This window comes from Ambystoma mexicanum, chromosome 6p, assembly GCF_040938575.1.
Source record: "Ambystoma mexicanum isolate Mex_15411 chromosome 6p, UKY_AmexF1_1, whole genome shotgun sequence".
In the NCBI taxonomy this organism is placed as follows: domain Eukaryota; kingdom Metazoa; phylum Chordata; class Amphibia; order Caudata; family Ambystomatidae; genus Ambystoma; species Ambystoma mexicanum.
The window spans coordinates 1348027326-1348041871 of NC_090935.1; the positions used below are offsets into that span (position 1 = coordinate 1348027326).

Consider the following 14546-nt stretch of genomic DNA (forward strand, 5'->3'; position numbering starts at 1 on the left):
CTTCCTCCTCCAACCTCACCAGAACAACCCATATTTTCCCTGTTTCCTGCTGCCAGTTTTATGATCTCCCTTCTCCTGCTATAGGATCACCTGCCTTGGTCAATCCTTACCCGTCTTCCCCTCCCAGGAGGAGCTGCAAGTAGCATAAACATTAAAAAGTGGGCTAAGCCCTGCCCACTTCTCCACACGGGCGGGGTTTGAGCTTCATGTTGACTATGCCATAGAGCACCAAGCTTCACCTCAATTATGAGTCCCTACAAGGCCGAAACATGTCTGTGGTTGCTTATGTTTCTGTGCAGAGGGGACGTGCCCTAGCAGTTCAGGCTGGACTGCTTCCATTGATGGTATTACCTATACTGATTTAAGTATGGGTGGTCCCCTTCTACAGTGTCACAGGCAGGGAGAACTAGGGGTTGTGAAAAGTTGAAAGCGGCTAAGATTAATTCATAAGCCTTTTCCCATCATGCATTTAGGTTCCAATGAGCAATGCAAAGTCCTATTACAATTACAGCATTTTGGGATTCCCTACAAACTATTCGTCTCAATTAGTGTTACACAAAGTAATTTTATAATCCCAGCGTTCTGCATTTAGGAAGACCCTTATTTTCTGTGTTTTCTTAGTCTGAGGAGAGCGATTGTCCACATAATATTGCTTTTTGCAGCCACATACAAGTCAGTACTGAGGTGAATAAATTAGAAGAGGTGATCATTCCCTGATTACTTGCAAATTATCCATATTCCCACAAGGCTAATCGTCCTCGTCCCAGGCATCACAACCCACCCTCCTGTAATGTCTCCAACCACTCAGATTATTGCTGCCTGAAGCAAGACGATGAGTGAATCTCAGAGGGTATTGTGGGTTGAGATATGGCTAGGAGTTAACTTTTAAAGGATCTTCAGAGTACCTGTATCTCGAGGGAATGGGGCGATTCACTCACGCAAAGGGGGATTATGCTTTAGATTGACAGGTAGGCGATTATACACCCATTTTGAACATGTAAAGCCGGCACCGAAAGGCATGTTTTTGTGTGTTTTGACACAGGTCTGGAAATGTTCTGGCAAGGGACCATAAAGGAGAGATTTTAAACGAATTGGGATTCATTGGAAGCTCAGGGCTCAGCCGTGTACTACTGTGCCACGTAGATTAAATGGAGAAGTTACAAGACATCCATAATTAATTAACAAAGGCTCGCTGAGAAGAGACGGAAAAGAAACCCACGCAGTCATTTAGAAGTGCATTGCACGCTGCTAAAGCCAATGTGCAATTGGTGGCTCATGTGTTCTATTGCTTCACCCGTAGATGGATTCGATGGTGATGGTCTCCCGGCATGCAGCATTGCTTCAAACATGAAGGAACAGCAAGAACTGCCACTAATTCTACGAAAGATATTAAAGAAATCCTCTCAGATATTTCATTCCGGTAAGCAGAAGAAAATGCCATGGCAGTATAAAAGCGGAGTACCTTATATTGGTAGACGCAGGTGAACAATGTTAACATGCACACAACAGCAACTATGTGTAGTACCCAGAATGGCTGAAATGCACTAACAATTGATAATTTCAGACACATTTTTAATTAGAGCCTGCATCTTAGGAAAGTTGTTATTTGATCATGTTGTTTCATTGATCTTTGAAAATATATACCTGAAAACACCCTAGGTTTTAAAATATATATATTTTATTTATTTTCTCATATTCACATGTTGCAAATATATATTACATTTACTCCAATTCTTATTGGGTTCATTTGTTAGATTACAACATTCAACAGTTCTGATGATCTCCTTGTTTCATGTACATGTCCTTTGTGATCTTGAGATTAGTTTGATATAATTCAAATAACATTAACAATAACAACCCCCTCCCTACACCGAACCCCAATGTGTGCTTCATGTACAGTTCTTCCGGGCTTAATTATACCTTCTGTATTTTCAGGGTAGTTTTCATTGTCCATTCACCCATTATATTCATGTCACCTGTATGTTTTTGAGTAAGATCGGTTTAGGAAAGTGGTGTTCTCTGTCTGAAATATTATGGTGTTATCTGTCTGGTATTTCCCGGATCTAAGCGCACACACCTTTTCCATTGCAAGCACCCGTCAGATTTTTACCCACCAACAGGCTAAAACTGGTCCTTCTATTGTCCTCCACCCCTGGGCTAAGGTGATTCGGACTGCCATCAACAGATGTGTGATAAGCGTAGTATTGGCACCACTTGCAGCATAGATTTCCTCCACCTCCCCCCCAGCAGAATTACAGTTGGCAAATTAGGTAGTTGTGTCCACATGATATCCTTTATGTGACCAAAGACCTCTTTCCAGAACATTTGAACTTTGGGGCATGCCCACCACATATGGTATAGGTCCCCTACTTCCCTGCATTGCCTCCAGCATAGTGAGGGGTAGGTTGTATTCATCCCATGTAGGCGCTGCAGGGTTAGGTACCATCTATAACAGATCCTATATGCAGTTTCCTTGATTGCAGTACATTTAGATATTTTATGTGCTCTCCGCCAGATTTCACTCCATTTCTCCTCTGTAATGGGCGCGCTGAAATCTCTTTCCCATGTAAACATATAGGGGAGCTTATCCCCTGCTTGTGTCCTGTCAAGTTATCTATATAGTCTTGAGATTCCCTTTGATATCAAGCCCTCTCTGAGGGTGAGTTCACGTCTTGTTGGTGCTCTAGTTTCTGCCTCTCTTACAGTACTCTTAGAGATCCAATGTCTAATTTGTATATACATGTACCTTCCCCCTCTCCTACACTAAAACTCCTCAAAGGACAGTGGGTCTCCATTGTGGAAAAATTCTCCCAGTGTGGGGGGTTTGTGGGGTCCCCATTATTCCTAGAACGCTACTTTCTGCCCAGAGGTGAAGTCAGCATTATGGGCCATTTGGGTACGGGGACCTAGTCTCGGGGGGATTTGTTTCCATCTCATTGTTTAATCACAGCCCCTCAGCAATGTTTTAGTAGCCTCCAATAACTCTCCTCCCGCTCCTCTGCATCCTTTTCTCATGGCGTGTAACATTCCCAGTGGGACAATTGTGGCTCACAGTTCAATTTCGCACCAGCCTTTTCGTGTCTTACTCGCTGCCCACTGCAGCATAGGCGCTATTTGCTCCACCATTATATATCTCTTCACGTCTGGGACTCCCAATCCTCCTACCACTGCTGGGGGGAGTAGCAATATTCTATGTATCCTTGATGTTTCCTTATGCCAAATGAAGGAGATCATTTTGGATTGTAAAGTTTTAATCATACGCGCTAGTATCTCTATCGGGAGCGAATTTATCATATACAGTAGATGGTGTAATGTCATCATTTTAACTGCTGCTATTCACGCGAACCAGGAGAGTTCCTGCTTGTCCCATCTGTGCAGATCCTCCAGCAAGTTCTTCCACAGGGGGGTTATGTTTGCCCCATAGAGACCCTTATACCCCTTTGTAAGATTTATCCCTAAGTATTCTATACTCTTTTCCTCACAGACCAATGGATATGTCTTACCGAGTTCCCTTATTTCTCCCTGATCTTCGGTTACATTAAGGGCCTTAGACTCAATATAGTTTATGCTGAAGCCTGAGACTGCCGCAAATTCCTGCAGTTTCTCCATCACTCTCGGCAATGAGAATTTTGTGTCCTTCTGCGATAGCAGTATGTCTTTTCCATATAACGCTATTTTGTGTGTCCCTTTTTCACTTACTACGCCCTGGATTCCCTGATCCTATCTGATTACAGCTGCCAGTGGTTCCATAGCCATGGCAAAAATTATGGGGGACAGCGGACATCCTTGCCTTGTACCTCTTAGGATCCTAACCTGTGCCACATGCTGCTCGTTAACCAGGAATCCCTGTGTGAGTAGTTGGAAGTTGGCTAATATCATTCTCGTAAAGTCCGGTCCACATCCAAATGCTTCCATCACTCTCCATAAGTACCCCCAGTCTAGACTTTCGAAAGCTCTATGCGCATCCAATGCCGCTATGGAGAATTTTTGCCCTGTTCTATTTCCCAGATCTGTTATATCTATTGCCCTCCTTATATTATCCTGCATGTGTCTCCCAATAATGAACCCAGCTTGATCTTTATGAATTACCCCTGGCAGAATTCCTGTCAATCTTCCTGCCAGGACATTGTTATATATTTTTGCATCACTGTTTAATAAAGAGATGGGGCGATAATTGGAGCAAACTGTTGGGTCTTTCTCTGGCTTGAGAATTAATACTATGGTGGATTTCCCCATATCACCTGCGACTATCCCCTGTTCTCTAATCTTGTTCAAGAGACGTGTTACAGGGTTAAGTAGTTGTGATCTGAAGGTTTTATAATATCCGTTCCCCCATCGGGTTCAGGCGCTTTATTGCCTGGCAGGGATGATATTGCGTCACTGAGCTCCTGTGCCGTAATAGGCTTTTCTAGATTTTATTTTCCCTTGTTAGATATCTGCGGGATCTGTAACTCCTTCACGTAGTTTGCCTGGAGATCTGGGTCCAATCCTTTCCGTTTAAGTAAACCTGTATTGAAGGACTCAATGACCCTTACCTTATCTCCTTCTGCCATGTGTAGCATGCCCAGGTCATCCCTAATTTCTGGGTTTTTTGTTTACGTAGCCTGGCTGCCAGTAGGCGGTTGGCCTTGACCCCTTGAGTGTAATATGTTTGCTTGGTGTTTATGAGGGTTTGTGCAGAGCGGTCTGCCATATTCGCTTCTAATTGTGCTCTGATCTTTCTTAATGCTCATAAGGTTCTGTGATGTCTCTTGTGTTGTGTTTTTGCGATCTTGAGCTCCCCCTCCATTTTCATCCGGAGTGTCTCTCTCTCTCTCTCTGAAATATGCTGCAGTTTGGGAGATGAATTCACTGCGAACCAGCGCCTTCCCTGCACCCCAAACCACTCTCCAGTCCGTTTCCCTGGTATCGTTTTCCCTAAAGTAATTGGAGATTACTTTCTCCATACGGGCCCTAAGGGTGATATCCCGCAGGATCATCTCGTTAGGTCTCCAGAGTCTCTGGGTTTGTGGATGACCCTTGGTTATTTCCATTTGCAATGTTACCGGGGCGTAAAAGACACTACGTTTACGCTACATAAAAATAAATGTATGGTGAGCTGAGGAGGCTATGTGATGACATTGTTTGGTTAATTAACGCAGGTTTCAGTGTCGAGGGGACAGTTACATAAACTGAAATAATGTGACTTTGGATGCCTCATAGCGCTACTAGTGGCACTGGGATGCTGCCTGTTATGCAAATGGAGTTGAGTGAGTAGGAGAGACCTAAATGAGAGTTTCACCCCCTTTGGCGTTGCACACTCTCACTGCAGCCTCACCAGCAGTCAAATTCATTTGGATGAGGGTGTGCCCCAGACCAACGGGTTCCACCCTCAATTTTACCAATCAATGGCTGATCAACACCCACCACCAATAGGACCAGCCTTAGGTAGATTTATTTGTGTCAGTGGCTGTGAGGGGCAGTATTAGGTTTCATTAAGACTTGCTAGATTGTGATGTCCCTGCTGATAATACCACTCCTTGGTGGGGGTACAGTGGAAAGTGCCACCACCTCATTAGCACGTGACTAATCGACTTTGTATCATAAGTGCTCCAGAGAAACGTAGGAATTGACTAATTCCTGCATCCTCTCTCTGCCTGCCCAGGGCAAAAGTTACTAATATCTTATGCAATGAGAGCCCCTTTCATCTCATTTACCTCACGACGGTGCTTTGCTTAGTAAGGGGCATCCCATAGAACTGAAATGCAGACCTGACAACTCATGACTCTCTGCTAAACAAAGGCACACTCATATCAGGAAAATATTGCTTCCGACGCATGATGCCTCCATTAAGTGACTTAATCCTTAATGATATGTTACATTTGGTGTTGATGTTTCCTCTTTTGATAAACACCCAGAATTTTTTCTTTAACATGAGTCAGTTTGTTCAAGGGATTCATGTAAGGAAACACAACATGTGTTAATATTAAGGGCACTTGTTTTGCTTTTTCACCTTGTGCTATTTGTCTTTCATGCTTTATGGACGGACAGTGCATTGCAGAAACCCCACACATGTGTTCCCATGTGTTCATTTCTGGAAATGGCGTACATTGTGTGCGTCTTCAACTCTATCGCCTTAAAAACGAGGCTGCTCTAAGCCAGGTTCTGATACATCATTTTACTTGCACAACCCATCTCTGAGTACGAGCAATAAAATACCTCCCTCCATGGCAGCTGTGGCGCTGCCCGATGACGGGCACGCACGCGGCGGCGTGACGTTGCACGCCGCTGCGTGCAGCATAAATAAACGGGGCATTTCCCGGCCGTGCAGAGCGACCAGGAAGCCCGAACAGTAAGGACGCGTGTGAGGTGTCGTCCTTGCTAGTTGGGGGCTAAAGGACCGCATGGGTGCATGGACGAACCCTCAACAGTGGCGATGAGTGGGGGAAACGATGCCCGGACCCGGCGGTGACTATTAATATAATTTTTTCACCGAAACGAGATGGATGCAACACTTCGTTTCTTTGCCGCGGGTAGTGCGTTACCCACGCGGCTGGTGGCCATTTTGGAACACAAGCTGTGGGACTTCACGAGGCTCCGGTTTCGGCTCGGAAGCGGCCCCAAGCTTAATATTTGGAACCCCTGACCGCAGGAAGGCATACCTGCAGGAGTATATGCCTATCTTCAATTTTGGCTTTTCTTTGGGTTTACTACGTCGAGTGGAAGCAAGGAAGAAGGCTTTGGGCCTAGGATCTATATGACCCACACATCTTTCTTCTTCTAATTTTTGGAACATTTGAAGGCTGAACAGTTCATCCTCATCTCTTTCATCATCAGGCTGATGGACAAACTCTGTTTCATCCTCTTCATCATCAAGGTGGTGCATCTTCATCAACAGGTGGGTGGCCACGCTGATTTCACCCTCTTCATCATCACAAGGTGCGGCAGTGACTGTGGAGTTTGAGTTGCGGCCCCAGTGTTCCATGCTGGGGTGCCTGTGCGCTCAGACTCATGAGTGACACTGAGGACCAAGATGGCGCAGCTGCAATTCAGCGGCCTCCTCCACCCCCGCCACGTGCGCCACCTCAGGGGAAGCTTGTGCAGCAACCTCCACTTGTTCAGGCGGCTCCTCAAGGTCTTCCACCTTTTGTACAGCCAGCGGCGGGGCCCGTTGCTCCACAAAACCTTCCGGTCATGGCCCAGGTGCGTACCCAGGCGGCTCTGCAGCCCATCCCCGAGTTTGATGTGTCGGGCCCACCATCTAGCCTAGGGCCCAGATGGAGAAGGTGGGTGGACCGTCTGGACATGTACTTTCGAGCGGCCCAGGTGGTGGATGATGACACCAGGCTGGCAACCATGATTTATTCGGCAGGACCGTCCGTGCAAGAGATTTTTGAATCGCTGCCACCTGGGGATGGATCATATGGTCAGGCGAAGGCTGCCCTGCAGGCTTACTTCTTGCCTCTTGCCAACGCGGACTATGAGCGTTTTGTGATGCTATCGGGCAAGCAGAAGGACGATGAATCTCTGGACTCATTCTATGGATGCCTGAGGCGTCTCTCCTTATCCTGCACCTGGGGAGATGCAGAGGACATGATTAGGACAATGCTTATCCAGGCGTGTTCATCAGGCAAGCTCAGGCGCCAGGTGTTACGAGAACCAGGTATCACGCTTCAGCGCATCCTTGAATTGGGGAGGTGCTATGAGGTGTCAGAGGCGAGAGCAACCAAGATGGAGGCAGGGTCGCGCCCCATCAAGACTGAGGAGGTATGTGCGATGTGGTGCGGCGGCAGGGGTGTCAGAAGGCCTGGAGGTGTTCCCCGAGAGAGGGCCGGAAGGGCAGGGGAAATTTGCATAAAGTGTGGATACGACCTGCCCCACTCAGCAGAGTGCCCGGCGGCAGGGAAGACATGTGGGCGGTGTGGTTTGCCGGACCATTTCGCCTGTGCTGGTACCGAGAGGCCCAGGGCGGGCAAGCTTCACCCGCCAGGGTCGGCCGCCCAACACCGCTCAGGTGGATCAGAGCGAGGAGGACGCCCAGGTGAGGAAGTGGAGGAGGACGAGGAAGAAAATGTGTTCTTTGTCTCGAGTGTGGGGGACCTGAAGAGTAAGAACAGGAGACAGCCCAGGTGTGTAATCGAGGTGAATCAATCTCCCGTTCCGGTCCTCGTGGACACTGGGGCATCCGTCAATGTAATGGCACGGGGACATTATGATGTTATGGACCAACCCCCCAAGTTGGCTGCACCAAGGGCCCGCATTTTTGCTTTTGGTGGTCATCACCCTATTCCCCTGGACGGTGCGTTTGTGGCCAAGGTGGAGCATGATGGCTCGCAAATGAAAGCATGGTTCTATGTGACACCTGTGAGCACCAACACGTTGCTGAGCTGTGCTGCAGCGGAGGCCCTTGGTATTGTCACTTTTGCGCATTCTGTCTACTTGGAGGACATAAATGACCTGTTAGAGAAATACGCAACACTGTTCAAGGGGATCGGACAGATGGTTGGAGAACCTGTGAGACTACACATTGACGATTCGGTGCAGCCCATTGCCCTGAAGCATCGCCGGGTGCCGTTTCACCTTCGAGAACAGTTTGATAAAGAGCTGGATAGCCTGGTGGATCTGGACATAATAGAGAAGGTGGAGGGCCCCACCCCCTGGGTGTCCCCCATAGTAGGGGCACGAAAACCCAAGCAGCCGACGCTGTCAGGATCTGCGTTGACATGAGGCTCCCAAACAAGGCCATCAGGAGAGAAAGACACCTCACCCCGACGAAAGGCGACATCATTGCAGAGGTACAAGGTGCTTGTTTCTTCTCGAAACTGGACCTCAGGGCAGGGTATCACCAGGTTGTCCTCCACCCCAAGTCGAGATATACCACCACCTTCACCACACATCGGGGGCTCTACCGTTACAAGAGGCTTAGCTTTGATGTCTCCTCGGCGGCCGAGGTATTCCAGAACATAATCCGGGGTGCCCTAGCGGACTTGGAGGGAGTTCTGAATATAAGCGACGACATCTTGGTGTTCGCGAGAACGGAGGTCGATCATCTACGGCGTCTGGCAAAGACATTTGAGAGACTGCAGTCCTTGGGCCTCACCCTGCACAAGGAGAAGCGTGAATTCCTCCGACCATCCATAGAGTTCTTTGGTTTTGTGTTCAAGGAGGGGGGAGTGTCTCCTGTTCCCAAGAAGGTGCAGGACATAAAGAAGGCGCAGCCTCCGGAGTCTGTGTCTGAGGTACGGAGCTTCCTGGGCATGGTTACGTACTGTGGACGGTTTATCAAGAATCTTGTCTCCAGGTCGGAACCCCTCAGGGCACTAACGAGAAAGGACACGATCTGGAACTGGGGGCCACTGGAGCAGGCCGCGTTTGACGACATCTAAGGCGCCGTGGCAGCCGAGGACACCATGTCCTTCTTCGATCCCATGTTACCATCGGAGATCATTGTTGACGCCAGCCCGTTCGGACTGGGCGCCGTCCTGACCCAGGTAGACCCGGATGGGGGTGTCCGCCCGGTGGCCTACGCCAGCAAGGCCCTGTCGGAGGCGGAACAATGATACTCGCAAATTGAGCGGGAGGCACTGGCGGTGCTCTGGGGATGCCGGCACGTACGACTCTATGTCCTTGGACGCCCGGTGACGGTCGTGACAGACCACAAACCGCTGCTGCCCATCCTGGGGGGGTCATCATCCAAGCCACCCGCGCGGATTGAAAGATGGATGCTCGCCCTGCTGGAGTATGGGGTCACTCTAATCTATCGGCCTGGGGCGAACAACGCGGCCGATTACCTCTCCAGACACCCGGGGGCACCCGGCGGAGGAGACCCAGACACGTGCACAGAGGAGGCCGAAGAACATGTCCGGGTGGTAGTGGAGGCGGCGACACTGAATGCCATGCCTCTCCAAGAGCTTGAGGTGGCGGCAGCCGAGGATGAGTGTTTTAACATTCTGAAGCAGTCCATGCAGCACGGCTCTTGGAAGTCGGTGCTGGAGGCCCTGGCAGGGTGCACGCAGGAGGCCAGGACTGTGCTGGAGCAGCTATGGAAAGTCCGGGAAGAACTATAATTTTCAACGTCCGGGCTCCTGGTCAGGGGTGACCGGATTGTGGTGCCCCAGTCGAAGGTGGGCGACGTGATTGCGCTGGCACAACGTGGTCACCAGGGTGCCGCCAAGACCAAGGCCCGCCTAAGGCTGAAGGTGTGGTTTCTGGAACTCGAGCGCAAGGTGGATGATTTCGTGGCGGCCTGTGTGTGGTGCCAGGCGGCTTCTCCACTACAGCGAGTGCCGGAGATAGAGGCGATGCCTCACGGGACGCGACCATGGGAGGTCGTCCATGCGGACTTCGGCTCCACCACGATGGGCACCCACTTCTTGGTAATAGTTGACGAGTATTCAAGATATCCAGAGGTGGAATTTGTGGATTCAGTAGCGTTCGAGCACGTTGTGGTTGCCGTGGAGAAAATATTTGCGGCACATGGATTCCCTCAGATGTTGTGCTCGGACAATGGTCACCATTCCAGAGCGAACGCTTTTCGGAGCTGTTGGAGAGCTATGGGGTGGTGCACAGGAAAATCACTCCCCTGTGGCCAAGGGCCAATGGTGAAGCTGAACGGCTCATGAAGACCCTCAACAAGACCTTTAGAATTGCCCTGGGGCAGGGACAGCCATTGCAGAGAGCGTTGTACCAATTCCTGAGGGTCTATCGCACCACGCCCCACGCATCCACTGGAGTGGCCCCGGCGGAGGCCCTGTTTAGGCATTGCCCGCGCGGGCTGCTACCCGAAGTGGGGGAGAAGGAACCGGGCGTGATCGATGATCGGCAGGTCGAGGCTGACCGTAAAACACGGATCGAGCAGGAGAATGCTCGGAGAGGGCTTCGCCCACAACAACTGGAACCAGGGGACGAGGTCCTCATTCGCAACAGACATCCACATGGAAAGCTCTCTCTGCCCTATGAGCCAGAACCGCTGGACGTTGTCGCGGTAAAAGGGTCCATGATAACTGCATCGGACGGCCGGTCTGCGGTCACTCGAAATGTCAGCTTTTTCAAGAAGCTACAGGATCCAAGAACTGACCCGCCTCCTGAGCCCGACCCCGGTGAGCTCCCAGAGGACACTGATGAAACACCGGGCCTGCCTGAGTCTCCAGCCAGACCAACACCTGTGGACAGATCACCCGTGCCGGAGGTGAGCAGGAGGTACCCCCAGAGGGCTGGGCGAGGGAATCCTGCTCGCCTCACCCATTACGTACTTGGACATTTGGCCGAATACTGTAGTGGTAATCACTGTTGAAGTAAGGGGACCCGGGTGGCTGGTAATAAAGGGGTGTTCCCGACAACGGGGAATGTTAAAATGTTATTGTTATGGTGTATAGTGTGCAGTGCATAGTTGTAGTGTGTGTTGTTTGTTCTCCTGGAAAAAGGAGGAGTGTGGCGCTGCCCGATGACGGGCACGCACGCGGCGGCGTGACGTTGCACGCCGCCGCGTGCAGCATAACTAAACGGGGCATTTCCCGGCCGCGCAGAGCGACCGGGAAGCCCGAACAGTAAGGACGTGTGTGAGGTGTCGTCCTTGCTAGTTGGGGGCTACGGGACCGCATGGGGGCATGGACGAATCCTCAACAGCAGCTTGGTCCCATGCCTAGACCTCCCAGACTCGTGTCACTTCCTCTGGCCTCTGACCTGTATTTTGGCATTCTGGTCCCCTTCAACACTTGGGCCAACGTTCCTTTCCTTCCTTCTAGACACGAGTCTTCCATCAGGCCTGCCAGGGAGCTCCTAGTGCAGGCCTGCTATTCCCCTTGGAGATGCTGGTACATCATGCCACCCTGTGTGCTGAGAAACCACATGCTTGTCGATCGCAGTAATGGCTCTCAAGGGGTGCTGTTATTTGGGATGGTGTCATGCAGGGTGCTGCGTTCGTGCAAGCAGGTTCTGCCCATACAACAATCTTTCCGGGTGGGCAGGATGTGCAGGTAAACTGAAGATTACATCTGTTATGAAATGCACTACAATGGGGCAGAAAGGTATCTCTGAAGTAGCAGCTAGACGTAGGCACTATAGACATGTGGGAAAAAGAAGAAAGCAATATCTGAAAGTGCCAACATGTGGTAGAGGTGATAAAGCCTACCTATATTTTGTGGAAACCAGATGGTACAATGTAGGGTTAATAACCTTGACTGTGTTATTATTTTGAAGACTTTTACTTTGTGAGCCAAATCACGGGCCAGTACATTCTGAAGTTCTCTTTACATTTCTCCTATAGAGCAGTTAGTGTTATTGACAAGTTTGTATATTTTGGATTGGGCGTGGCCGCTGTTTTCAAATGTCTGTAGGGGTGTAATTAGGTCTGGAGTTTTGTAGAGTGATTTTAATCTTAAGACTTTGTACAATTCGACATTCAGGGAGGTGTGCTGTTGTAGTAGTGCAAAGAAGAGTTGTGCCTCTCCATTCCATATTTGTTTGACCAACGAGATTCCTGCTGGTTGCTATAATTCCACTTTCCATATGTTATCTATTTTGATTATCTTGCTGTGCCATAAGTGCAGTGCTCAGAGTATTTTACTTGTGTGTTCTGTTTTTTTTACCCGTTTGTAGGAGTGATGTAACGGTAGTGTCTGTTAGTAAAATAGTGTCCCTATGAGCAGTTTGCGGGTATTGATGGTTAGGTTTTGAGGATATAGTCATTCGCTTTCGGCTCCAAACCATAAAGGCACATTAGGTAAATTGCCAGAACCCATATGCACACAGAGATAATAAGTGAGCAGGTTGGTAACTGAATACATTAGCGCAATTTATTCTACCTACATTTTTTTCTTTCTCAGGGTTATGGAATTTTGGATTTTAGCCATTTTATTTAGCCAGAGAAAAATTGAGATTAATGCATTGCTTAATTTGAAGAAACGATTAGGCAAACTGATTGGGAGCATACTGGCTGTTTTTGTTGATAATGAGCATAAGAAACATTATAGTTGCTCGTACACTGCCCCACCAATTAATGAATTTGGGAGAGTATTTCTCGGTTGGTGAAGTAGTTTTATCATGACAGATTTTGGGCCTCATTACAACTCAGGCGGTAAGGGGTTTACGGCGCTGTAAACAGCGCCGACCCTTACCGCCTGAGTACGAGGTCCCTTAGCGCCATGGCGGATTTAACACCTGCTTTTAGCAGGTGTTAAAATCCATGGCGCTAAGGGACCATGGAGTTAATTGCGCCACCGTAATTTACGGTGGCGTAATTAACGCCTTCCCCACTCCCATTATGCCCTATGGGGCAAAAATGGGAATGGGGAAGGGTAAATGGCGATTGGGGACTTACCGCCCCGCCAAACTAGGAATGGGGCGGTAAGTCCGCCAACCACCATGGCGTAAACGTAGTTTACGCCATGGTGGTAAAGTCACAGCCCAGGCGGTAACTTACCGCCTGGGTCGTAATGAGGCCCTTTGTGTTCAGTTCCTTAGTTTGTAAGAGTTTATTCGCAAAGAGAATCCCCAAGTATTTGAAATGGACATAGTCCCAGTTCTAAGTGGAATTAACAATCATGTATTTTGTGCAGGGCACAATGGCTGGTTTTAGGCCTAATTCCAATTTGTTTAGGATATATCCATATGGCATATTATTTTATTTCTTATAGAAGCACTTTGACAGAAGTTTCAACATCTGAGATGAAGATCTAGTGACATTGGTATGTGCTACTTTGATATATATTATAGGGTGGCGGTGGCCGCCCTACAGTTAATGTGAGACATGAGTTTCATAGGAAATCATAAAACTGAATTTGCTAATAACTGTTGACTCGTGCAACGGATTTGGCTGAATGTTTGCAGAAAATGATGTACGCCCATACACCTGCCCACCTCTCCCACCCCCCTCTTTCCCTACTGGACTGAAAAGTTTGGGAAAGATTTGTTATTAAGAAAACAAAAAAAGCCCCATACTCCCCATTCATTTTTCCATAGAGAAAACAGGTAAATGTTTGGGCAGCCGAACAGCAAAAACCCTGGATGGATTTTGATCAGGCCCTAAACAACTTGGGCACGAAGCATTGCCTTGCGATTCTTTTGTGGTTTGTGGTTATTCTGTCCAGTAGTTTTTTTTGTTGCCCCCTTCTCCCAAAATTACAGCGATATCCCCATAATGAATTGCTGCAGACAGGCTTTTCAGAAATTCAAAAGCTGCCATCTTTTTTTTTCCAATGTGAGAGGTAACCTTGGTTATACCCTCGGTTATCAGAAAAAGACCAGGCAATAAAATGGCATTTGGAAGGCACAAAACAAGCAAATGCCATTAGGCAAGAGGTGGGGGGAGGCTTAAGTTAAATTTTTGACTTAGAGTTGGGATAGGGACTGAGTGTGCAACACAAAGCTTTGCCATAACCGTGTGATGGAGGCCATACATGTCTCACTAAGCCCACCAGTGGTTCAATTATAATTGCAAATAGGAGCGGGGAGATTGGGCAGCCCTGCCTTGTACTCCTGCCTATCTCAATCATTCCAGAGAGTTCACCATTTGTTAGGATTCTTGCCACTGGGGATGTGTTTAGCAGATGTACATAGGAGATAAACTT

At 48.7% G+C, this 14546-nt stretch overlaps 1 protein-coding gene across 9 annotated transcripts in view; it reads left to right on the plus strand.

The window, feature by feature from the left end:
* The window catches only part of LOC138510403 (uncharacterized), a 1044636-nt gene that overhangs the window by 548609 nt on the left and 481481 nt on the right, over positions 1-14546 (plus strand). For all 9 annotated transcript variants that reach the window (XM_069626035.1, XM_069626036.1, XM_069626029.1 and 6 more), the window contains one exon: positions 1301-1420. In XM_069626035.1, coding sequence (XP_069482136.1) covers positions 1301-1420 — 120 coding nt within the window. The remainder of the gene's footprint in view (positions 1-1300; positions 1421-14546) is intronic.